This window comes from Mytilus californianus, unplaced genomic scaffold (genome assembly GCF_021869535.1).
Source record: "Mytilus californianus isolate M0D057914Y unplaced genomic scaffold, xbMytCali1.0.p SCAF_7, whole genome shotgun sequence".
NCBI classification, from domain to species: Eukaryota; Metazoa; Mollusca; class Bivalvia; order Mytilida; family Mytilidae; genus Mytilus; species Mytilus californianus.
The window spans coordinates 35,769,860-35,797,268 of record NW_026262723.1 but is presented as its reverse complement, the minus strand read 5'-3'; the positions used below and the strand labels follow the sequence as shown (position 1 = coordinate 35,797,268).

At 32.7% G+C, this 27,409-nt stretch overlaps 1 protein-coding gene across 3 annotated transcripts in view; it reads right to left on the bottom strand.

Moving 5' to 3' along the window:
* Positions 1 to 26,145, bottom strand: part of LOC127710083 (MAM and LDL-receptor class A domain-containing protein 1-like) — a 44,531-nt gene extending 18,386 nt beyond the window's left edge. For 2 of the 3 annotated variants that reach the window (XM_052215827.1, XM_052215828.1), the window contains exons 1-6: positions 25,511 to 26,142; positions 24,162 to 24,305; positions 21,865 to 22,218; positions 20,273 to 20,413; positions 7,730 to 8,077; positions 2,958 to 3,092 (exon numbers count right to left, since the gene is read on the bottom strand). In XM_052215827.1, the coding sequence (XP_052071787.1) occupies positions 2,958 to 3,092; positions 7,730 to 8,077; positions 20,273 to 20,413; positions 21,865 to 22,218; positions 24,162 to 24,305; positions 25,511 to 25,613 (1,225 nt within the window). In that variant the 5' untranslated portion in view covers positions 25,614 to 26,142. Of the gene's footprint in view, positions 1 to 2,957; positions 3,093 to 7,729; positions 8,078 to 20,272; positions 20,414 to 21,864; positions 22,219 to 24,161; positions 24,306 to 25,510 lie in introns of all 3 variants that reach the window. The other variant, XM_052215829.1, reaches the window with a different exon arrangement.
* Between the last annotated feature and the right edge of the window lie 1,264 nt (positions 26,146 to 27,409).

Here is a 27,409-nt window from a genome sequence, read left to right as displayed (position 1 = left end):
TTTAAAATTAATTCCATTAGTGAACAGAAATCAGTAAACTAGTCGATTCAAACTGAACGAAATTAAGCACACAAAGAAAACAATTGAATATAATTTGGTAAGTCCATTTCAGCGAGAGATTTAGGAAGCGTTGATTTTAGATTACCACGGTAAATGAATAGGGTGATGCCACGACAATTGCTTAAATATTTAGATAGCATTCTGCCCAAAATTTATCAATACTGTTTTCAATGTGTATTGTTTCCTGAGGAAATTTAGTCATTCTTATATAAGTTGTAGTATGAACATGAATTTTGCTGCTGATTTAAATGTCTGTCAAAGAAATGGAAGAACATACGTTATAATCAGTTCAAATGTACGTGTACCGATATGACTGGTTAAAGGGCAACACTATTACAGGTACAAGCAAAACAATTACAATAGTGCCTAAACATCGCAGCGGATGAAATCAATCGCAAAAGACTTAAACTTAAACTATTGATACCAAAATGATACCGTCCAGCGATAATTATCTGTAGATTAACTGTTACTACCCCAGGAATAGAGTACCCTAGCTGTATTTGGCAAAACTTTTAGGAATTTTGGGTCATCAATGCTCTTCAACTTCGTACTTTGTTTGGCCTTTTTAACTTTGTTTATTCGAGCGTCACTGATGAGTCTTTTGTAGACGAAACGCGCGTCTGGCATTCACAATTTCAATCATGGCATCTATAATGAGTTTATTTTTAATGAAATGTGTACGTATTTACAACACTTAGGTTTTTGAACTTTTTGTGTTCAATGCTCACCACATTCGTATTCGACCTTCCAACTGTTTTGATTCAAGCGCCACTGATCAGTCTTAAGTAGAAGAAATGTCTAGCTTACCAAATCATAAGCTTGATGTATCATATTGATAATTTGTGTGAACATGATTTATTCATTGATTCTAATTGGCAACTAGCTTTCAGTAACCGTGAGTACCCTTACAGGTAGATTGGTTGTCTTTTGTTTTAATGTAAGTAATTTTTCGGGCGTCATGCCAACATGATGAGTAAAGCAATTTCAATGTGATGTGTTCTAAAGTAGTGCTTTGCACCAGTGTCTCCAGGTAAGGGACGGATTCAACTTTTACAACTATGTGTAAACCCGCCACATTTTTAATGTTCCTAGTCAGGTACCCGTAATTCAATTGTTGCTGTCTGTCAAATTTTTTTTTTATTTTCATGTCATTAATTAAGCTGTTGTTTTTTTCCGTTTGAAAAATGTTTCACATTTTGCAATTTCGGGTCCTTTTATACCATACTATAAGGTATTTGTGTTGCCCACTGTATGATTATCTATATTTCGGTGTCATTTGGACTTTGTAAGATACATGTCCAATTGGCAAGCATACAACATATCATTCTTTAAACTGGTATCGTTGAGTTTTATCACTTTAATATCAGAGGGTATACTCGTTAGAAGATGCACACCAACTATAGAAAAAGTGCAGGAAAAACTCTAAAATACTAGACACAATAGTTAAACAAAAAACTATAATATTAACCTTAATCAAAGCTTATTTAAAAGCCCTGACATATACTTAAAGGACTATTTCTCAACTTGATTGTATTGCCTTATAAATGCTATAAAAACGTTATGGGGGTTGTATATACCCTCGTAATTCAAGTCTTGCAGAGGAAATCCTGTCTCTTCAGTTAATTTTGCTTGATAATCATAAGATTTGGTTTATTTTAAACTGCAAAGTTACTGAAAACATGCGATTGTCGAACAAACTAAAAGCATAAAATAATAAGTAAAAAAAGTCTTGGTTGGAATCATAAAAAATTCCTATTTATCAATGAATTCATTTCACCAGAGAGACATTTCCAAAGCCTTACAATGCTTACGTAGATTCACAATTTAAAGCTCCGTGTGTGAACTTTGAGGTTGTAAATATATAAAAGCTTATTTCTAAACAAATGAACAAATCAAAAACGATTTAATATAGTTAAAAACTGTAAATTTAGAAAAAAAGACAATCTTAATCAGAGTAAAATTCCTGTTGAGGTAAAGGTTTAAATTTACATGAACATGTACATTGTCTTTAGGATACTGATTATCAAAATGTATAAAATAACCTCAACACCATGATGAACACTGAATGGCATAATGAAAATATGTTAAAGTGTTTTTTTATTATATTTTAAGTAAGAACTACAGGTAAATTGTTCGTGTAATATCAGCAAGACGGGATATTATCGATATGAGTCACAATTACAGAAGATTTATCACAGTCCTAAACTGTATGACGTCGCGTCATCGATATCACTCTCGGTTACAAAGGCTTTATCAAATCCATAAAAATCTGCACTACATCATGTAATATGAAACATCTACTTGAGGTATATGAGAAAGGGAATATGATATGGGTTTTTCAATGTTACACACCGTATCAACCCTCAACGAATATAATCCCTCAAAAAGATGTCTCGAGTTGATAATGAAAAAGCCATATGATATTCTCTATTCATGATAGCACTCCTGTTCCTGTTGAATTTCTCAATTTTTAGATATCGACTCTGTCGAATAATAAATATAAGGGGAATTGATCCCATTCCTTTTGGTGTGAAGAGTAATTTGAAAATTTATAATATCAACAACTATACAGTAAACGATCATCATCATTGACGTTGACGTTAGAGATAATAAATTGATGTGAATACATATCATTTATAGATTGAAAATTTTCTCAAATTCATAGGTATTATTTAAAATACCAACCAGGACGTGTTTCGTTGGATCCAAATCAATTTACGTCATAACTATTATTCAAATACAGTGGATTAAAGTCAACAATAAAGTTTGTTGGTAGTCTTCATTAAAATAACAGTCGCTTGACTTAAAATTCACCAGAATTAAATTATCGAATAACAAAAACATGAAAATTTGTGATATGTAGTTAGTTATTAGTTAATTATAATGTAAGCCCATACCGGTTCCAATGGTGTGGTCATGATCCGGTCTCTTCGTACTGTCCCCTGCTTTATTTGTTGTCCAAATGTATGTCGTGTTAGAACTTGCCAACCAATTACATTTTTCTGATTCAAAGTTACAGTCCAAGAAGAAAGCTAAAATATAATTGTTAAATTTGCACGATAGTTTAATAGAGCATTCATGACAAAGGGCAGAATTGGGCTCTGAAAAACCTTCAACATCATGACAGCATCAAATCTAGATATTCAGTTAGTATTTTGAGGGATATTTCGTAAAAAATAATAAAAGAGCATACGATTTCCTTCAATTTTTATTTCATTATACAATAAAAAAAGCAATCGATTTGCCTAAAATATGTATATCTGATTACCAAAATAGATTTGATGATCATAATCCATCTTTTTACTTGAATTGGCAATTTTTTACACATCTCCTGGCCAACTTGATATGAAACAAAACTTTACCCAAAAAAGATAATATGTAAACATCTTTCGAAAATACATCATTGTTATGGACATATAGTAGCACAATTTCTGTCTGGGTAAAGATTTAGCAGACTCCACCATCCCTTTTTAGTCCTCCGGAATTTATATCTTAACACATTCCTCCATCTCCCCAGAATCTACAATAACTCAAAATGTATAACGTTATGATGAACTACAGACAAAAGGTAAGTATGTGCATAGGTTGTGAAAAGTTTCGACAAACGGTTTCTCAGAACAGCCGTAGACATTTCATTTGCAAGAAACCTGGAAGAAGAACTTTGGTTGCTATGTTGCAATTCTAAAATTGACAAACATGAATATGACGTAAGTACACACTTTCAAAAGACTGCTTGTGATTTACAAAGTAACACTTTCATGATAGATTATTTCTATTGAAAGATATTTGCAAAAGTGTTATTCAGCGTGAAAATACAAAAGACTGGAAAGAAGAGTCCTTTAGGATGATCATATAGATTGTTCAGACAAGAACAATGCAAAATTCTGTAGGTTGCAATTCTGTAAATATAGGCAATGCAGTTTCCCATAGGAACTCCTTTTACTGCTAAAATTGTACCACTTTTATGATGTTTCGTAAAAAACTATATCCTAGAATGGAAAGCTAATATACACTCCTTTTTTTTCAAAGGTCAAAATATAGGGCTGTGTGGCATATTTTCAACATTTATAGACCCCGAACTTTGAAAAGTTTAAACTTATACTAAAATTCTGTACTACCCCTCCCTTCACTTTGGGTCTTCCACAGATTTCAATTTCACCGCTATGCATGTGTATATTTACTGGTAACATTCCCAAAAAGTAAAATCACAAAAATACTGAACTCCGAGGGAAATTCAAAACGGAAAGTCCCTAATCAAATGGCAAAATCAAATGATAAAACACATCAAACGAATAGACAACAACTGTCATATTCATGACTTGGTACAGGCATTTTCAAATGTAGAAAATAGTGGATTGGACCTGGTTTTATAGCGCTAAATCTCTCACTTGTATGACAGTCGCATCAAATTCCATTATATTTACAACGATGCGTGAACAAAACAGACATAATAAGTAACATTGTCAAAATATGGGTACAGCAGTCATCACTGTGTCACAATCTAAAAAAAAAAACAAATATTTAAAAAAGAAGCACAAAAAGCATCTATCAAATTTAACAACCACATTCATTGCTTACTTATATATATATGTTTTTTAAATCAATCCATTAAGGATTGAAATATTTAAAGTCCTGTGACTGCATTCACTGCAAGTTATGGCTCTCCGAGATGAAATATTGAGATCATATAGGGGAACCAGAAGGTAAACAAAACAAAATTTCTATGAAAAAGAGGCATGGTTTGTGAAACAGCTGTATTTACAAAGTGCAACCTACATTATATACAAAATATATTTCAAACCAAGAGAAATTTATTTTTCCTCCATTTTGAAATCTTCAAATTTAAAAAATGTATAATAACAAGAAAACTTACTTTTCTAATGCATTTTGAAGTCATTTTATATTTTTATTTTTCGATTTTGGAAATGCAGTTATTTAATAAATAGTAAACTTAGTAAATAAGCGGTAACGAGTAACGACAAGAGGTAAAAAACGTTTAAATGTCAACATATAGGCATCAAGAAAATCTCTGTTTTTAAATAATTTGTTTTCTTTTTTTCTTGAGATTTGTTTGAAAACTAGATTGCCGACATTATGTGAAAACGTCAAAATAAACAATTATTATCTAAACAAATAAGGTACATATAGTCACCAATGTTTTCCGAGTGACGATAAATTGCAAGGCAGTGAAATGTTTTTTGTTTATTTCTGCATGTGAAATTGTGAAAATTAAACTTATTGCAAAGGCAATAAAATCTCTCACCAGAATCAGTACCTCTTTACTTGGTCATTTAAATTCTATCAACATGAACTATATCATTGATAAAATACAATATATATTTTTCTCTGTTGAGTTCATTAAAAGGGAAATTTGTATTTTCTCCTCGAAAAACCAGTCTCTTCATTGATTATTTTGACTATAAAAAACAAGCTGCTAGTGATGAACATGCATGTTCCCATACTGAATTATGAAACACAAAACTGCATATGATGTTGTGAATATTCAATCAACAAATTATTTCCGCTTTAGTTTTACATATTGTCTGTTTTTATTGGGTTACTAGATTGCACGATGGTAGTGTTGTCGGCATTACTATGTCAGCTTTGAGTTTTATTACTGTAACACCAAAGTTTATGATATAATGTTTTTGCAATATTATCTATTTAGACTAAAATCATCTACAATCTTATAACATAATACTTTGACAAAATAACTATTCATCTGTACTGACTAAATACATTTAAAATTAGTTTCTTTTTTATGGAAATAGAGTTGTATTTATTATCTCTTGCTCAGACAATGCCATTTCAATTTTTATCATTGGTACATGCAGTTTCATCACTAGACGTTTATTTTGTTTTTTGGTACAGCCAAACTGATTAATGAATAAATGGCTTTCAAGGAGAAATTTAATTTGCCTATTAAGTGAACTCCACAGAGAACACTAGCTATTGTATTTATTTAAAGGTACAGGTTGCAAACATTTAAATCCCAAAAATGAACAGACACTGATTCTTATTAGCCTTCATATAAAAATGGGAGAAACTTCTTTGATAATAAGGATTGTTGCTCATTTGACAAGGTGAAAAAATGTATTTCATAGACAACAAAATTCAATTGTATGTACAGATATTTCTTCATCAGTTTTTTTAATTCAATCTTGACGTATATTTTTCTATTTTTTTGCGGATACGTTAACAACATCTTTTGATAACAAGATTATTGAGATACAACAGTAGCGGACGATAAAACGGGAACATTAATTTGTTATTCGAATCAAAACTGACATTGCCATTATACATGGCAAAAACAAAAGACGACAAAGAGTCAAAATATCTACAGAAGAATACATAGAAAACCAAAGGTTAACCATCATGAACCCCAGGAAAAACTGGCGATGATCCATATCCGGATTACCAAAGGTTGTTTTATTAGAGAAAAAAAAGTACATGTATACTATATGGTGAGAACGAACGAATATATCTTTAAAAATTACAAAAAGTCTAGATATCTGTTGAATGTTAATCAAGTATCTGTGTTAATAATTTTGATTTGTTTAGCATTTGATATTTAAGATATTCATTATTCTAATTGATAAAAGCGTGCATGTTATAATTGATAACTTTACAATTGTTCCAAGCTAAGGTTAGGGATTTGTGGAAATACAGTTAAAGAGAGAAGCCCTCTCCATTTCATATGTATAGATTATAACATGACCTTTTCCATATCGGCCCTTCTACTATCCCAAGACTCCCATTTTAGCCCAAGGCGCCAGCCGAGGGCTCATATGAGTCGACGAATGATACCAGGGCCCATATGGAAAAGGACATGTTATGATCTATTTATTACATATTATATAAATGCTTAAAACAGTAGAAAGTATTTTATTATTCCTTCCGGCAAGATCATACATGTTTTGTCCTCCACTGAAATAACTTCATTATTACGAAGCTCCCCAACAGTTCAAAACTATAGTCCTTGTATATTATAAAGTCAATGTCAGATTTTCTTTTAGTATAATTATTCTTTATTTCGTTAACAAATTACGCTGTCATTCTAATCGACGTTCTTAGTCCGTCATTGTTGTTATGAACGCTTGTGACTTCATTATAGGTCACAATATATAACCAGTTATTTGCACCGGGCAGGAATATGACTAGGGCAAATATGTGGTTTTTGTATATGCAAAACCCAATGTTTTCGTAACAAATATGTGATAAAGATTTATATCCTATGCAAACAAAGATAAAAAACAATCAGGAACTGTCTGTTGGACAATAGATAATTAATAGGGAAATATAAAGATATACTTGTATTAACAATTAAGGCATTTTTGACCTCACAAAGGAAACCGGTATATTCCTTAAGCTTAAGATGGAAGGGACACTCCAGGCACAACAAAATAAATGTATATAGATATATGTTGATTCATTTAAAATAATAATAGTGTTTGGTTATTGTCTCATTATAATAAACTTAACGTATTTTCTATCATGTGCCAGATAAGAATTTTAACTACAATATAATCAACAACAAACACACGAAGTCCACATTTCTAATCTTAAATACAATAACATTTTGTATTTGAAAACAAAAAAATAAAGAGGACACAGCTTCAACGCTTATTTATCAGGCTAAGCTTAAAATATATAAAGTCAACATATTTACCTTTTTTATCACACGACCCGGGCAGCAGTGAAATATCATCTACTGCTATATCACTTTTTTTCGTTGAACCCCGAACCCCTTCTAACGTCATTTGGTATGGATCTAATATTGAAATATCAACGAATGCTAACTGCCATAAATCTGGTTTATTTCCTGATCTTGACCATAGTTTTTGCGTCATTGTCTCTGATACGAGGTAAACATTTAACGTTCCGATTCCGTCTCCATACATATGGAACCAGAAAGTAAAACAGGCATCACCATCCGAAGACACAGTCACACTTGTAAAATTTGATTTCTGCCCTGGCTCTATTTTTGAAGCGTTGAGGTATATGTAATTTCCATCATCTGTTGGATATAGCAACTTGATTTAGTAATGTAAAAAACAACTAAAAAGCTGTTATTTATGTTTATTAACAGCAATGGTGTGAAAAGGGGTTGAGGTTAGAAGGCGTAACCTTAATTTTTGTTGCTGAGCGGATCACGGTGGAAACGATTTAAAGAGAAACGACATGTTTTAATTTAAGGGTGTCCACTACACCCCACCTGATTCCACAACTGTACTATTATTGTTTCCATACTGACTACAATGGTTATGGTCTTATCCATTAAACATTGTAAACATTTGTTGGTTCTTGAAAGTATGATTTTGATATAATTTCATGTAATTCGTCAACGTTGGGGCAAAGACCATACATATAAGTTGTACATGTAGTATTCATAATCAGGTGAAAATTACAACATATCAACGTTATTTTGAAATTATATTTTATCCTTTAAGGTAGATAACTGCACAGATGATTATTCCTTATCGATACGGCAATACGACAGTCTTATTAGTGTTTATTCGCAGGGCATGGTTATTATAGCAAGCGCACCGATGTTCAAGACTAGATGATAATTTTGTTCGCTATACGCGCGTTTCGTCTACGAGGGACTCATCAGTGACGCTCGAATAAAAAAAAATTAAAAGGCCAAAGCAAGTACGAAGTTAAAGAGCATTGAGGACTCAAAATGTGATATCAAAATAAACAATGGTTTGTACAAGACCGATGCGGTGAGAATAAAAAGAAAATAAAAAGATGGAAACAATCAAAGTAGTTTTCCTCCTTGTTAGTGGACAACTATTTTAACACGAAGGTCAAACGATGTCATTTCTGATAAAACAGTTGATAAATCTGCTTATTTTTATGTACATTTAAGATAACCTCTACAGGTAAAATTGATTTCACTGCAAAAAGGTAAGAACTAATACTCGTGAACTTTTATTAGGTCTTTCTACTTTTCGTAGAAAGATCTATTGGTTTTGTTCTGAGATTTTATTTTTTTCTTCCGCCACATTTTGTTCTTGCGTAGTATTGTGGTTTCGCAAGATTTTGCTTAGATTTTTCGCATATGATATCGAACAGTTTTGGCGCTTTTGAAATTGACCCTGTTAAACCGTACACTTTACGTTGTAAGAGTTATCTCCCCGAACACTGTTTTTCTTGTGTCCACTACTCCTTCGCAACCGTAAAAGATTACGACAAATTTATTTTACCAAAGTGCTTGCTATATCTTCAAGTTGATGTCTCAATATGAGAGTTATTTCCCCTTATGCATTTGATATAAGTGATATGCATATAAACCCATAAACCGTAAGCCGTATAAACCTAGAGTCGCTTTATTGAAGGTCCTTGGGTCCCAACTTAGAAAATTAGGTCAAGGTCAAAGGTCAAGGTCATGTTCTAAATTTTGACTTTCACTTCAAACTGCTTTTACTCAGAAAAAAGTTAGGGGTAAAATTTAAAAAAATGTGAGCAAAATGTTAGTCACGACATTATTTAAGTCGAGAGTATTTGTCGAAATGATACGCGTAGTATTTTGGGGGTTTTCATGCCACTGAAATGGAAAAATGAACAAATTAACTAATTATAGCTTCAAATTTTACAGCTCTCATGATGCGTACATGCAATTTATCTTTGTAAATCATCCAATGCCCACAACTACCCATCTAGCCCCCTTCCCCCCCTTTTTTTTTGAGGAATCCCATTTCTATTTTATTATAAAAATGCTAATCCTTCTTTTTTTTATGAATACATTTCTTTCTGAAATACAAATCAATTCCTGCAAAATAAAATCTGCTCCAAATCATGTACATGTATTTCTGAAATTTAATCGATAAACGTTTTGTTAAAGTACTATAAGGCCAGCATTATTTTTGTGTGCATGCAATGAATGAGTCGACCAGTGGTCAGCGCTCGGACAATAGTTTACCGGTGAAATAAATCGAGAAAATATATTTTCCGTTCCGTTAGCAGTACACATCACGTGCAGTCCGCTTGACGTTCCAATCTGGATTGAGAAATTTAAAATCAATGGCGTAGAAATCCCTCAAAAGTTCGTAAATAGTAGTAAAATCCTGGAATCAAATTTCTAAGCATGCATTAAAAAACAAATCTGTGTTCCCGTAAATATATGTACGAAAAAAGCATGCATGATCCGACATCAATGACCTGTAAACAATCCCTCTGCAACTTAATTTTAAAAACAGTCTTTCTGTGTATATCGATCAGCTTGGTGACGTCACAATCACCCCATCCATCCGGTGCAGCACGTGCTACCTAAAATAAAATAGGGATTTTCCCCTTTTCGAAAAGAATTAAAAAGTGCACGTACAGGGTTAAATACAAAAGATCCATGCAGGTTAGGTCCGATGTCCTTTAATTATAAAATTGAAAACAATGCCCACACAGTAATTTAATAAGACACACGTACTGGGAACCCTTATAAAAAAAGAGAACATTTATAAAGGAAAATGCAAGGATACTTTTTGTAAGTGTGTTTAAATCCTTGCATGTTCCTACAAATGTCATAATTTGAATATAAATAAACATGTTGCAAGGACCCGTTTTCGCAGTTCCTAGAGCCTAGGTCCCAAGTGTTTAAACACGGGAACTAGGCTCTCAATTCCTTTTTCGCGTATTTCTTAAGCCTAGGTGCTAAGTGTGTAAACACGGAAACTAGGCTCTCAATTCCTTTTTCGCGTATTCCTTAAGCCTTGGTCCCAAGTGTTTAGACACGGCCACTAGGCTCTCAATTCCTTTTTCGCGTATTCCTTAAGCTTAGGTCCCAAGTGTTTAAACACGGCCACTAGGCTCTCAATTCCTTTTTCGCGTATTCCTTAAGCCTATGTCCCAAGTGTTTAAACACGGGAACAAGGCTCTCAATTCCTTTTTCGCGTATTCCTTAAGCCTAGGTCCCAAGTGTTTAAACACGGGAACTAAGCTCTCAATTCCTTTTTCACGTATTTCTTAAGCCTAGGTCCCAAGTGTTTAAACACGGGAACTAGGCTCTCGATTCCTTTTTCGCGTATTCCTTAAGCCTAGGTCCCAAGTGTTTAAACACGGCCACTAGGCTCTCAATTCCTTTTTCGCGTATTCCTAGAGGTTAGGTCTCAAGTGTTTAAACACGGCCACTAGGCTCTCAATTCCTTTTTCGCGTATTCCTAGAGGCTTGGTCTCACGTGTTTAAACACGGGCAATAGACTCTCAATTCCCTTTTCGCGTTGTCCTAGTAGCTCGGCCCCATGTGTTTAACCAACCAACCAACAAACCAACCTACCTACCTACCAACCAACCAACCATTACATGCATGTTTCGGTCCTTTGTGTTTAATACGGGTCCAAGATCTCATTTGTTTCGTGTTTTCTTGATTCAAGCGACCCTATCTCACGTGTGTAATAAATCAATCAATCAATCAATCAATCAATCAATCAATCAATCAATCCATCCATCCATCCATCCATCCATCCATCCATCCATCCATCAATCAATCAATCATGTTTCGGAGGGGAAAGACCGTTAACAATTGTTTTTAAAAACAATTGATTTATATTTATTAAGAGGTTTTTTCTAAATACACTTTATATGGTCAAGCTATGCGGAAGGATTTGCTACTTAATTAGTAAAACAAACTTTATAAAATCAACTCGTAAGGGAACGAACATTTTCATTGGTCAATTCAAACCTTCGACTTCAATTAAACCGTCAATCCTCGCCTAAGTACACCTGCGAAAAACAAACATACAAACTACAAACAATTGAAAATGGGATTATTGCGTACATGATTGTGTACTTGATTATCACCTGGCTATTGTAGCTTATATACATGTGTATATACATTTTGTTTATATTATTTTGTGCACTAGTTGTCCAAAATTTAACTGCAGATCAGTGTATGTTCATTGTAAAATGAATACAAAAGAGAAATCAGCAACCCATTAAAAGGAAAACAATTTATTTATATTGATCCTTTCTATATGCAACTACGACATTTTAAGTTTAACTGAAATAGATAGGATACGCTAGTAAATTGATATTAGTCTTTAACGGTAATTTTTAACTTAACATTATCCGATGAGTCTGAAAAATAAATTATTCAGTCATGTTTAGTCTTTCAGTCAGTTTTCATATAATCCACAGCGGTGAATTCAGTACTGTTCAGACAATCTGCTTGCAGTCAAATCAGTACTGTTTAGTAGCTTTATAGACGATTCAGTATAATTTTGATGTGTACAGGTAAATAACACAACTGAACAGTCTGAACATAAACTGAACAGATTTCAATTGACTGCAGGCAAATAGTCTAAATAGTACTGAATTTACAGCAGTGGATATGTCTTGAAATGACTCACCATTTTATTGTTCAGTTTTTTAAAAGTTGTACAGATGAAAATGACCGTTTCTGATAAAAACTAGTTTGTATATTATTCATATGTTTGTTTCTCGTTAGTGTGAAAGGAAATTATGAGTTCTGCATGTTGTTATCTTTATATTTCTCAAAATCCGCTATATGATATTCTTTTTTATTCCGTAAAGACCATTATAACAGAAAAAATTTTCTCGCAGGAATAACATTTCGACCCTTCTCTTTGTAATGTGGCGACGACATAGTATTACACAATCAGTGATTCAGTTCATTTGATTTTTGTAGTATATGTAACCCAGTACATTCGATTGTCGATCTACTGTTTAAATTCACGGGCACAATACGATTGTTGTTGTATCGGTATCTTTCGGCCAATGAAATGGGACGTTGCAGTTTGTTTGTGTTCAAAACGTGAGAATGTTATTGTTGAATGACCAAACGCATGCAGTTCAAAGTATTGTCATTGGCTCAATGTAAAAAATGCTGAATTGTGTTAGAACAAGTAACTAGTCAATATTAGTCAAGTAAAAAAACTTGGCAGCATATCTCAAGGGTTCGTTACATGTGTTTTCGTTCAACTTCGTTCAATTGGCTTTGGCTCCGGTGTAAAAAAAAAAAAACGCAGACGGGAATACATTTTAGCTTATCGCAAAAAAAAAAATCAACTAGTGTTAAATACAAAAATACTAAAATTAAACTTATCTTTATATAATTTGTGTCAATCATCATATGGCAGTGCATAAAATCCTGGTCTTAATACACGTTAACTACGTCCCTGGCTTGTGCCCATACTCGATGGTAGATATACATTGGAGTATTAACTACATCTCAAGAATTAAAAACTTCTTAACGTTCAACCAAATCAAGATTACGTTCGTTAACCTTTCGACGATCATTACAATATTCCCTTAACAAAATTCTATCCCTATAAAGAAAATCCATGACACGAAACGCAATAACTGTATTCCCGTACCAATAGAAAGATAGATATGCTCCATTTGCATGTGCTGCTTAAATGCTACTACGTTGAAAAGTTTTTACCGGAGATTTGTAAATAATCTATTTATTATTCAATTAAGTCCTCAAGCAATTCTCACTGAATGTAAATAATATATACACAGAGCTTACAATACATTTGGTACCTGTATCTAACTCATCAATGTGACTAATAGGATAAACGCATACGCATACATACACCCTAAAAACACACATTTATTTTATTATTCAGTGAGAGAACAGAATCTCTAAAATGGAACTCTCTGATAAAAGATAGTTCAAGGTTGTTTTGACTCTTTTTGGTAAGCCTCTATAATACAAATAAAATACTACGTCGGAATTTTTGTTGAAATCTGAGTGTTTCTTTGCCAAGTGATATTTGTCCCCCAAAACAAGATATTTGTATCTATGTTTGTCAGTCTTGTTTTAAAAAATGCAAATTAATCGAATAGAGTACACAAATAGAAAGAAGTCCAATGGTGTTGATATGATATTGCACAAGGAAAGAGCTTAGTTTTAGCTTAAATTTCTTTGGATAGTTTTTTTCATATACATTTGATTTACATTGTCCTACTTGTAAGAAGTTTACAGTCAATCTTAAGCTCGTTTTTGATTAGTGATTAACTACTTTTAACAGTAAAATTTTCGCGGCAGTTTAATTTCGCTATTTTTGCGGTAAGAATTGAAACGCGAAAATAAAACGACAGCGAAAATTTCAAGGAAACTCGATCTATTCATAAGATGAAAACTATACATGCACGTATATGAATAGGATATGCAGAGGACCATTGTATAACACAGATTTTACAGACGACAGATCGATACCTCAAATCATAACTGTATTTTTAAATAAAAAGCAATGTTAGAAATCATGACTTTAACTGAAGTTAATCTCATTAACATGGAAGCCATCTCAAGCAAGCCGACATTACGGATATTGTTATGTAAACAACACTCGTTACAAATATGTAAATGACACCTGTCAATCAGTTTTACCTCGTTGAATCTGCTACACAGATTAATCAGATCAAAAAGTCGATTAATTAGCATTAATTCTGTGAGTATTTTATTTTAATTCATTCTAAATGAAGTCTTATTTTCTGTTATTGTGTATGTGTTTTTACAAGCAAACATGACACAACTTTTAATCTCTTTTAACATTAATGAACCGAAAACAAAAGATTTCTGATTGATTTTATCACTTGATTTACTATACATGTAAAGCTGTTCACTTTCTATATCCTTTATGAAAATATTTATATAGGCCACAGGGAAATCGCGAATTCAAAACGGCGCGAATTTAGAATGTGTTCATAAAACGCGAAATAAAGACGGCGCGAAAATTTCCCGGTTTACAGTAGATGTTAATTACTTTCAAATTGTTCGTTGGGGCCTGAAATATACTCAGCAATATGAATAAATCAAAACAAATCTAAGGACAACTATCCGCCAAAGGACAAGGATCTAAAAAAAAAATACTGGTAGCCGTACGACTTTCATCAATAAGAAAAAAAGATTTCTCAATAGAAACATATAAAATTTTGGTATTGAAATTTGTAAAGAGGATGTGGTTCGGTTTGAAAAAGGCAACAAAAAAAAAAAACCAAACACACCAGACTTTTGGTTATTCAGGATTTCCCCTTTACGTGCTTTAGTAGGTGTTGTACCTATAGTTACACACATACATGTTTAGGGCTTTGTCTGCTGGATAACATATTTGGCATTGATTTAAACAGGGGTTAAGTAATATATAACGTTTCCGATAATATATTGAGGCTAATGAGGTTTGTTAATGCTGATTTATACGAAAGTTCTCAGAGCGTTACACCATGCAACAAACTGCAAAAAACGTTTTGATATTATCCCCGATTGCATCTATCACAGTTTTTGAAAATTAATTCAAGTTTATGGATCTAGCCTCATAACATTTCTATCATTTTGCGAGTATATTTCGTACAGAAGTGTTGAAAATGTTAAATTTCGTACAGAAGTGTTGAAAATGTTAAGGTCGTAAGTAACAACGTTTAAGCCAAAGTATATTTGAAAACGACATCACAAATACTAGGCTTGATTTATTGTTGGTTGGTTAACGTCCAGTAGCAAATATTTGGCTGAAAGATGAAATCATTTAACTCCATCAACTATAGTTACTGTATGTTTTGTGAAGAATTCTGAGACGAAAGAAGACGCAACAATTAATCATTCATCAACACAATTTCGTTCGATTGTATCGCTGATTATAGCTATTGTCCCTGTTTGGTGGTTAGATTGGCAGTGCATATAGATAAGAATAGTTATCAAAGCTACCAGGCTTATAATTTAATACGCTAGACGCGCGTTTCGTCTACATCAGACTCATCAGTGACGCTCAGATCAAAATAGTAAAAAAGCCAAACAAGTATAAAGTTGAAGAGCATTGAGGACCCAAAATTCCAAAACGTTGTGCCAAATACGGCTAAGGTAATATATGCCTGGGATAAGAAAATCCTTAGTATTGCGAGTAGTTCATACTTTTGCAAACAGTTAATTGATAAAGATGACCATATAATTGATATTCATGTCAACACCGAAGTGTGAAAATGGCCATATAATTGATATTCATGTCAACACCGAAGTGAGAACATTGTGTTTGACGAATGTATTCGACGGTCATTGATAACCGAGAGTCTTGCATGATAATTGAATCTACACAGAGAAATGACCGACAGCATTTAATTTTCTTCGCTTTGAGAAAAAAATACGAATACTAGACGACTTGATAAAGCCACGATATATGTTGAAAATCTAGAAAATACCATCCTAAAAAAAGATTGGAAAAGAAATAATTGAAATTACATTTTACTTATAAATTTTCTTCCGATGCGCTTTTTGGATTTATTTTCATCAGGGACACTCAAACGTAAACATTTCAACAGAAAGTCTGTATTTAGATGCGTACTTATTATGCACGCCGATTTGTTTATTTACTCAAACGACGCAGAAATTATACAGAACCTACTTAAATAAAAATTTTCATTTTCAGATATATTAATAGAAGTTGTGTCCTTTCACCCAATAACCCACATTTTGGTGAGTGCTTTCTATTCACATATCACAGTGGACATGATATTAAGGATGCTACCGCAACGAAACTAGAAGGTCTACTTCATGTCTTTGTATGTCTTTATTTTCCCCATTTATCAGCCTATCGCATGGCGTTTTCATATCTCAATTATAACGTTACGCTAATGCATATTAACTTTAAATGAATTTCATTAAAGGGGCATTAGCTACGAATTGGACAAAAAGATTAAATATATTTTGTGTGTTTCAAAAATTTATAAAAGCGGAATATAGAAATAATATTTCGCTATTAGCAGTCAGTTTTGGTTCAAATTCGTCAACATAAGCACAAAAACTTCGCTGATGTATTATTAGTTGCAAGTCAATGATTCAACTGATTTGAATTCGTATTCATGCTACTTTTAATTTAATTGAGATAGCTATAGGTTGAGCATGTGTTGAGCATGTGGTAATTCATTCAAAAGAAAAGAATGTCAATATTGAAAAGTGAAACAAGAAAGAAATCATGAATAACCGTTTTGTTGACTGATCTGTCTCACAAAAAAACCATTCTAATACAGGTAAATGATGCTATACATATATTTTTAATCGATTTGATGAAGTTAAACAGACCTAGAAAAATCGATATTATACGATTGTCAGTGCTGTGTATTTATATTTATGTTATCAATGATATTTTTGTAATTTGAACATACGTTTAGTGTGGTATAAATCAAGTAGGAAGATTTAAGTCAAATCGGTGAACATACATTAGACAGCTATTTCTCCTTTAACAGGTGATCATGAGTGCTTCTGACGAAAAAACTGTTAATACACAGAAATAACATCTGAAATCGTTTCAAGGTCACAATCATGACTTGGATAACCGATGTAGTGTTTTAAAGTCTCACCTCACAAACGACATGGTTTCGCGGTGTAATATTATAAGATACCAGAATAGTCTTCTGATCTGATCTGGACATTACCCGATTATGTTCTAATCCCGATTTCGCTCTTTTTGGAGTTCATGCGATCCATTCAATTCAACATCGGCAAACTACTTTGGCTCCAATTCTCAACTAATAGCTAAGCGTGAGATTTTGTAATATTCGTAAAAAAAATAATGACCCACTTAAATTATTGAGTCTGTTAACATTTAAATCCACAATACTGTAACAAAAATAATGGAAACGAGGTAACTGAAAACATAAGAAACAAAAAACTCCGCTGATTTCTTTTTAATTTAAAACTAGTGAGAGACAGCCTATTAGCACGACTATCAGATACTGAAATCATTTCGAAAAAAACTTGCCTAAAATCAAACAACTACGTTTATTATTCAATGGCAGCAATCCTATGCGGTTCATTATCAGAATACGTAAAACATACATTTTCTTATTTATTATTATGCGCTTTGAAAAGAGTCAAACACTAAGAATTGGTAAGAATCTCAATGAAGGACACATTTTACAAGCAAGACGTTAATACTTTTTGTGAGAAGTAAACATTTAACACGATCTTCGTTTGATAATGTTATTCGAAACTGTTATAAGATTTTATCCTATAAACTTTGTTAGTTAATCAGTGAAAGATGATGAAAGTCATATGAAGTTTCTATTGATTATAATGCTAAGAAAATTATTGAACCTATGCATGCATATATACTAAAATAAGTCCATTGTGCATGTATTTGACATTTATAACAAAACCATTACGTATAATCGACAAAAAATATTTCATTCTTTTGGTTGTGGATCAAAAAGTTGTTTACTAATTAAGAGTGCATTTCTTTCTAACCAAAATTTTGTAAACGTTGTGTGGCGTTTGTTGTTGTTTTCTAAACGCTACAAAAGTAGAAACAAACACATCGTTCAATCAGTGTTTACTGACCCTGTTTGAACTTCCAATAATGCATGCACATGTTGTTGGTAAACAGACTTTTTGCAAACGTAGAAACAAATACATCGTTAAATCAGGTTGAAGTTAGAAACAAATGTAGCGTTTGTACTAACAAACGATGAACGACAAACTGTAGACGCATTTTTAGCGAGTGCATAGTTTGTCAAAGTTTATGTATGTTAGAAATAAATGATCAAAACATGTGCGCGCTTAGCCATTTGCATCGTTTGTGTGAAAAAGAAATGCACTCTAACTTTCGTGTTTTAGTACCGACGTTTACCGATCGTGACCTCGATAAACAATCAACACAGCATCACGGAACACCTGTATAATAGGTGAGATGATAGAGCGATGTTTTCTTGTTTTTGCGATCCTATCTGTTAATAAAACTTTAGCATACCAGTTGTTTAATTATTTAGTGTATTATTTTTTCCATCACTGTTTTTCCCTCCACACTTTCGCTGTTCAATTGCCGAGTTTCTAACGACAAAGTCGTTGTTAAAGAAACTTCATACGGAAAAGCTGTCGACAAATTAAAATACAAGACGACACTAATTCAACAAGTTCAATAGCAGTACATTTCTGAGGATTCTGATAAAATAAAGGATTTTATTCCAAGAAAAAATATATTTTCAGGTGTTTTATACTGAAACTTAGTTTTTCAAGTATTGAAAAGCAATTTGATTTATTTTGTTAATTTGATGTGTCATATAACCTTAGCAGATAAGAGACTTTAATTTAAATTTAATTCAATTCAATGTATATTTCATTTCCATTTTTCTATGTGATGTACTTTTAACAGTCGGCAGGATATCGAGAAGACCGCGGTATCAGATAATTCACGAATTACCCCTGTTTCTAAGATCTGTATCATATCTGCAACATAGCCTTTGCTTTTGAACGTAACAAGAAGGACGTCAAAATAAATAGTTGTTATTTCTTAAAACAGAATCAAATAATTGGAAATCTTCACCTATTGTATCAAAAGTTCAGTAGTCAATCGATTTGATTTATATAATGATTTTCCTAAATTTTTAGTTGATAATTCAGAAATTATAACGAAATAACGATTTCAAATTCCTCAAGTATAATTGACCTAAAAGAATTTGGCTACTTGTGTTGGGTCCCTTTTTTGTTAGAGCGCAAATGAGGAAGTGTAATCAAGAATCGAGAAAAGAATTTCAAACACACAAAATCTAAATGAATGTTTTTCATTTTCTAGCCTTTGGTCGATGTTAGCAATAGTCGTCGAGACTATTATCACTTCGGAAGTCAGCGTATTGGTACTGAAATAATTTACCCTGTGTTTTTGCTGTTGGAGGACAGTTACAACATTTCAAAAACTAAGGTAATAACTAATAAGTACATGTATTAACAAAAAATACCGAACTTCAAAGTTAATTAAAAAAGGGGAAAGTTAATAAAACCCGACAAAATCAAACGCTCTACGTAATAAAATAACGAAAAGAAAACAATTGTCAATTTTCTTAAACCATATTGGTAGAGGCATTTGTGAAGAAAACAGAGGGTTTAACTTGGTTTTATGCTAGCTAAACTTCCAACTTGTATGCTAGTTGTTTCTAGCTCTATTAACACAATTGGGTGAGCAACCCAAACAGACACAATTAGTTGATGTGACAATAATTGGGTCCTAGCATTCAAAACTGTGTAAACATACATCACAGACATACAACACAACGGACATAAAAAAGTAAAGTTTACTTTAAGTGGACTTGTCTTTTCATTTTTGTCCCTTAAGGTAAAACTCCATGTCGAATGTAAAAGGATTTATTCTAGGCTTTCAAGTTTTTGGATTTGAGCGTTCCTGTTCAGATACATATTAAAAGCTCCGACAGATGGTATCTTTATTTTGATTATTATATAATATAAGTAAACATGATGTAATAAACCACTTACAAAATCCGTCTGTATGATCAGCCTCCGGTCCGGTATCATTAGGATGAGTTCCGCCAGAAATAACAGTCCACATATATTCAGATTCCTGCACTACATTCCAATTACAAGGTTCTCCTTCAAAGTTGCAATCAAGGCTAGAAACTATAAAGAACTTTGATCATAGGTTAGTTATAATATTAAAGGTACCAATGTTACTGCCCTAGATTCAATTTCGACAATTAATGTTTCTTCAGTGACCCTCCTTCACCCTACTCTACCACATGAATAATTATAAACCCATCTGAAAGAAATAATCCACAATACTTTCCTCCATAAAAATGGCACCATACGCTACAAATTTATTGTTTTGGGATATTATTCTACATATTTTGTTACAAAGGAGCTCGACAATAAAACCTGCTACACCAAAGAACAAGTGATCAGTATGCTTGAGCTCTTATTGACAACATATTTGCTAAATTTGGAGGGTGAATATTCTAGCAGGTTGTAGGTATTCTTATTGGAACCAACGGTGCATATCTCCTGGGCGGACTTTTCTTTTTTTATGTGAGTCGGGCTTTCTTCAGACACTTGTAAAAAAACAAGAAGATCAAAGAAGTCAGACCATTTATTTTGACATACAGATAAATTGAAGATGTTCTTTCCATTAATAATCCAACCTTTCTGATTGGGTCCCATTAACATATCTTCCTTAACTAGAAAAAAAAACACTGAAAAAGCTACATCCGCTGGTTGATAACATTTGATTTTTTCAGTTTTAATGGACTTCCCGTTTTTAGATTTACATTAAATTAATCATTAAACATCAAATATGATGACTCGGAAAGAGATAGTGCGACACTCTCTCCTTGAACAACAACCCGTAGCAATGCGAACTGTGTTTTCCTATAAACATGCCCTCGTTTTCCGGGATTAGTAAAACATATTGCTCTAATTTTCGGTGGACCCACTGTGTAGAACTCAAATATTGCATTGATTGGTAATGTGTCCTGAATATGTATGAAATGTTTGATACTGGGCGTTTATCAAACAACAATGAATCAATCAGTTATGTAGAATAGTTCTAAAAATTAAGGATATCGACACGATGAACGGGAAGTTTTAATCTGACATTGCAGTATAATAAAAAGTTATGCTCAACATAACCGCATATGTTTTACTGCGGGAAAGCAAGTGTTAAGGTTGACCATATTGTTATACCACAGTCAAGCATTTTGATAGTCTTTTCATACAAGCGAGCGACCAACACTGTAACATAGTTGAAAATCTCTGAAAACTGTTGTCTTTCTTAATTTTTTACCGGACTGTTTTAGAGCTGTCACAGACTACGTTCCCTGTCATTTCAAACTTAATGGAAGAATGTGTACTCGAGCTGTTACGAATTTTCATTTGGTAAACATCATTTTTACAACTACTTTTTATAACGAATATGTAATGCATTTAGGAATTAAATTGTTGTGACATCCAACACAATACACCATGCTCTTTTCACTCGCATTGCAAAGCATGTTCCTTTGCATAACAGTCTAAAATTATAAACAAAGATTATAAGAAAAAAAACATTTGTTCTTAAAGAGAAGTACGTGTCATACCTTTCTTGCAATCGGTGTTGGTAATGGAGATGTCGTCAATAGCGATTTCAACTTTACTTCCGTTACCACGAATGGCTTTAAACTTTATTCGATATAGCCCTATATCATTCAATGACAGCGACTGAAAATACCATTTGTTTCCTTGATAAGCTGATTTCTTCCACAGTTCAATAGTACTTTCATTATCCATTTGAAATACTTTCAATGTGTTGATTTGTTCCCCATACATGTGATACCAAAATGTCAAACACTGCTTTGGATTCGATCCTATCCAACCAGAAAACAGATCACTTTCCTCTTTTGGTTGAGAGCCCCATTCAGAATTCGTGTAAGCATACATGTAGTAACCATCTCCTAAAAAATATTTGTTTGCGTAAAAAGATAGGGATGATACCAAAGCGGCATAAATGTAAAAGTAAACATAGTCTAAGAAAGTGCGCTCACGATATAATCTTTACATGATATGACAAGTTTATTCCGTAACGTTTGAATATTTCGGATTTCACTATGTAAACTACCAAAATCGTGTATAATCTTTTTCATTATACTTTCCTGAATGTTCAGGGATTTGTTTTACGGGCGTTATCACGAGTAATGTTGCCATTATGAAATATCTCTGCTACAGATGTCGCGGAGATGTTCCTGACTGAACTACAATATCATAATTTTTTTTTATGATTGTGACTAGATCAGACTCATTACTGAATTGTTATTACCATGAATAACACGACGGGTGCCACTAGTGGAGCAGGATCTACTCATTCTTCTACCTGAGATCGTCCCTAGTTTTTGGTTGGATTCATATTGTCAGTCTTAAAGGCTGACTTCATACAGGAGCTTTTTAGGAAGAACGAAAAAAAAAAAAAAAAATGTTGGGAATAAAACTTTACGACAAAAGAGATGATTTAAAAAAAGTGTTTTGTGAACTTGTGTTATTTTTTCATATCCTTTCGGCTTTTTTTTTCATGATGGCGTTGATAATTTATATCGACTTATGAGTTATGAATTATTCCGCCTCTTCATCGACGATGGTGCAATTCTGTTTTGTTCTTCATAAACATTCTAAATCACGATGCATAGACGTTATGAACATGTAATTATCGCAATGCACTATTTATATCTATTTTTTATAATGATAGCATCGGAATTTGCGAGTAAACATGTATAAACAAAGAGAACAGTAGTTCATCGATGATTAAATTTCGTAAAACGATTAGGAAAAGACAAATCAAGGTTACAAAAAAAAAAAAAAAAAACTGATGGAAAGCATTGAAATAAAAACAATTATTCAAATTCATGTTTAGCGTTTCTTTTATAGAAAAATGCATCTTCTGGATCTTACTTGAATACATACGTATAAAACAAACTTATATTTCTAGAAATTGAAATCTTCAATTAACTAATACTCGATTTGAGATTAATTCTAAAAATTTGTTTCCGAATATTCATATAAACAAACGTACTTTGATAAAAGAGGGACGAAAGATACCAGAGGGACAGTCAAACTCATAGATCGAAAACAAACTGACAACGCCATGGCCAAAAATAAAAAGACAAACAGACAAATAATAGTACAGATGACACAACATAGAAAACCAAAGACTAAGCAACACGAACCCCACCAAAAAATGGGGGTGATCTCAGGTGCTCCGGAAGGGTAAGCAGATCCTGCTCTAAATGTGGCCCCCGTCGTGTTGCTTATGTTATTACAAATCCGGTAAATAGTCTAATTCGGTAAGTCGAGTCACACTCGTGAAAAGGGAGGGTATTGTAGTTACGACATAAGGAACATATCCGATATCATCTGTGAAACGGTTATTCCATAACGGTCAACCAACTCGTGATGGCGTCCGTAAAATTTAAGAAGGGATGACTTCAACTTCACCATTTGGAACTCTTGGTTTAATAGCTTCCTTGTGAGCAGCAATCCTCTATCAAGGAAATCATGATAGGAAACACAAGATAAGATAAGATAAGATATGCGAACGAAAAAAAAAAAGGCATGATAAAGTTTTCACGATCGTATCTGTCTGAAAATAGAACAAAAAAATGGTCAGACAAAAAATATAATGATATAATATAACAATTGTTGTCTTTTGACATCAGTCATATTTTATCAACTCTTAAGGATATTTTGACTTAGGTCTGAGTCTTCAGTCAATATTAACCCTCTTCGGTGAATTCGTGATAGTCTGCTCGTCTACAAAAAGGGAGTTCGATTATAATTTTTATTTTCTATGTTTGTTTTTTTGGGGAGTGGGATCTTTTTTAAATCCATGTCTGCATTGTTACTTTACCAGACGCAGTTGTGTGATCTCTGTCTGGTCCTGTAGAAGATTCAGGAGTTTGTCCGCGTCGATGTATCCACTGGTAAGTTCCATTACTACTGACTGACCAACCACACAGATCATTTTCGAAAGTACAACTACCGTTAATAATTCCTGTAATAGACTTTGTTTTTAAATATGATTCAAGTACATGTAGTTAAACATGTGAATAAATATATATATACATGTATATAACATTCATTTCTTCCATTTCTTGTTTCTTTAAACCTTTTTTTGACATTGTAAATTATGATGTAGTTAATGCACCCTTGCAATAAACATGCATTTGAAATTACAGTTTAAAGGCAGTCATGTTAATATACCGAAAACCAATAATACAATTGAAACCAACAAAAACCTTGATTGAAGTTAAGCTGGCACTGACCGTGTACTCTACTTTTACTTTTACACGAAACGTATTATATTTACGCTCCAAACATGGTGGAAACTTGTGCTTCACATTTTGATAAACGTTATCTCTTCGTTGAATTCGTGATAGCCTGCTCGTCTACAAAAAGGGAGTTCGATTATAGTTTTTATTTTCTACGTATGTTTGTTTTTTTGGGGAGTGGGATTTTTTTCAAATCCATGTCTGCATTGTTACTTTACCAGACGCAGTTGTGTGATCTCTGTCTGGTCCTGTAGAAGATTCAGGAGTTTGTCCGCGTCGATGTATCCACTGGTAACTGACTGGACTTGCAAACCAATTGTAAAGTATCACTAATTTTTAAAGCTTATTCTAACAAAATTGAACCTCATTGACTACTGTAAGCGAATTTTAATCCAATAGTTCGTTCTTTAAAATATTTGAAACCAATAAAAATATACTTGAACTTGTTCACCTTGTTTTGTCCAACTTATGGCTAGACTTAGAGTGTTTGTGTTATGCTCAAGAAATTTTATGCATAGAATAATCAAATGTTGACCTAAATTCTTCAAGTAGCTTTATATAGTTAAAGAATTTATAAACGGAAACTACATTCTTCGTGTTTGTTTGCCCTGGCAAAACAAGCGAAATGTTCTACCAAAAAGCGCAAGAGTCCCATACCGGTTAACCTATTGTAGGCTTATTTAAATTAAGTACTGTTAACTTAAAACATATCGGCATAGTTTTACAAGTTTTTATACAAATTGTTGTAAACGAGAAAATAGTTATGTATTGCTGTTTGTTACTCTACGTTGACAGTCTCTTTTCATTTTTTTTCGCTGTCTTTTAATATCATTGTTTTGAAAAATCTTTTAATTCTTTTCTGTTTACTTTATTAAATCTATCAACCTCTACATTCGCTTAAGCTAAAATAATAAAATACAATATTTACTTGTGCATGAATATGAAATAGATACGTGTCCATAATTTTTGAACAGACATGTATTTGGAATAATCGTTGAGATAGTGCAGGATGTTTCTTTATTACAACTCATTTTAATGAGAGTCTTCTGTTCTTCTGTCAGATTACACTGCTTGTATTCTGAGCATGGTGTTGGATATTGCTCCACATTTAAATCGACTATTGTGATTGTTGTGTTGCCGGCACAGCTGATTATACTTGAGTTGCTTACAAAGGTATTTTCTTGAAAATCTGCAAAATTAATGTAACGAATTTTAATAGATTTAATTTGTCTGTTTCAGTTATTACGACTTAGTCATTTTTACTCCACTTATCTGCGTTTGATGTTTAAATAATTTAGCTAATGAGGCAAGTGTAGGTAAAATATCAACAGTGTTTGATGCACACTTTTTGCTTATAAGTTCTTTCCTCTTTTCGTCAAAAGACATTTTGTTTTTGTTCTGATTAAAAGTTCCCCCACTTTTTTTTTCTTCTGTCGTTTGAGATGTTTTTTGTTTTGTTTTATGACATATTGAAAGGATTTTTGGCACATGCTATATATAATACACACTAATAACCAGAATTAAGATTGATCGGCCAAATAGGTATTAACCTTACTTGAAAAAGTGTACTTACTATTAATTAAGACTGACAAAATATAAAAACGTTCAATGTAGTTCAATCCACTTCAACTTATTTAAATGCAAGTCAAATAGATTCCCTTGCGGTCATTTAAGTTAGTTTACGATATAATTAAGGTCTGTCAAACTAAAAACACATGTTACCATGCCCCCGTTATACAAAATCAAACTGGTACTAATTTCAATTAGACTTCAAAGTTTTAAAGTGTTTGCCTCCTTGTAAGGTAAGTCACACAAGCAAAAATGCAACCCCGCTATATCTATCGTCATTCTATTCCAAACGTTATCGGTTTTAATTAGATGACATACCTCCAACAAATATTCACAATTAAAATGAATTAATGACAAATACATATATTAAGTAAATAAATTAACTTATAGTCATTCGTGCAAGATTTTCAAAATGAAGCAAAAAGTTGAATCAATTGAAAATAAAATTAAAAGATAAATAATAAAAATTTTTAATGTGTCCACATTTGCAGTTGCTTCAGATCTGAAAGATTTAAATATTGCAGACAACTGATATGAAAACGCGTGTCTTCTAAGTAATCAGGTCACTCACAATAAGTGCTTAAAATAAAACCGAAAAATGAATCAGAAGGTCATAATTGCGCTCATTGTTGCGAGTCTAGGCATTGTGAATGATAGTAAAAAAACTCAAATAGAAATAATTGGAAAGTTCACAATTGGAAAGCTGAAATCAGCTCTTTTGTCGTCAAGTTTTGTTCTGAACCGAATAACAAATATGTTGCCAATCAAGAAATCAAGTATCTTTAGAATAGCAGTAACATATTTTTTTTGTTTGAATCAGTGCAATGTATTTAAAGCTTGGCCTACGTAAAACGTGGATTTTACTGTTGCAAATTAAGTATACCTGGTCGTATAAATATGTTGGGCGTAACGCGGAACAGCCAATTCTGTGTATTAATGCGCTACCGCTAAAGTATATATACTGTGATTATACTTGTTGACGATTTATAGGTCTTAATATCAGAATGGTGAATATTGTGCCGAGTATATTTTTTACATCGCACATGTCGCAAGGGTTTCTTTTTCATATACCAATGTTTCTGTCAAATATACAAAAAAAGGATAATACATCGGAAAATAGATTCAGACACACCCCGTTAGAGGTCAAGATAAAACAATTTTTGTTTTTTGTTTGGTGATAAAATGAATTGATTTTTTAGCTTGAAAACGACAAAATGATTAAAATTGGATGACATGATAATACATATAAATGTTACAC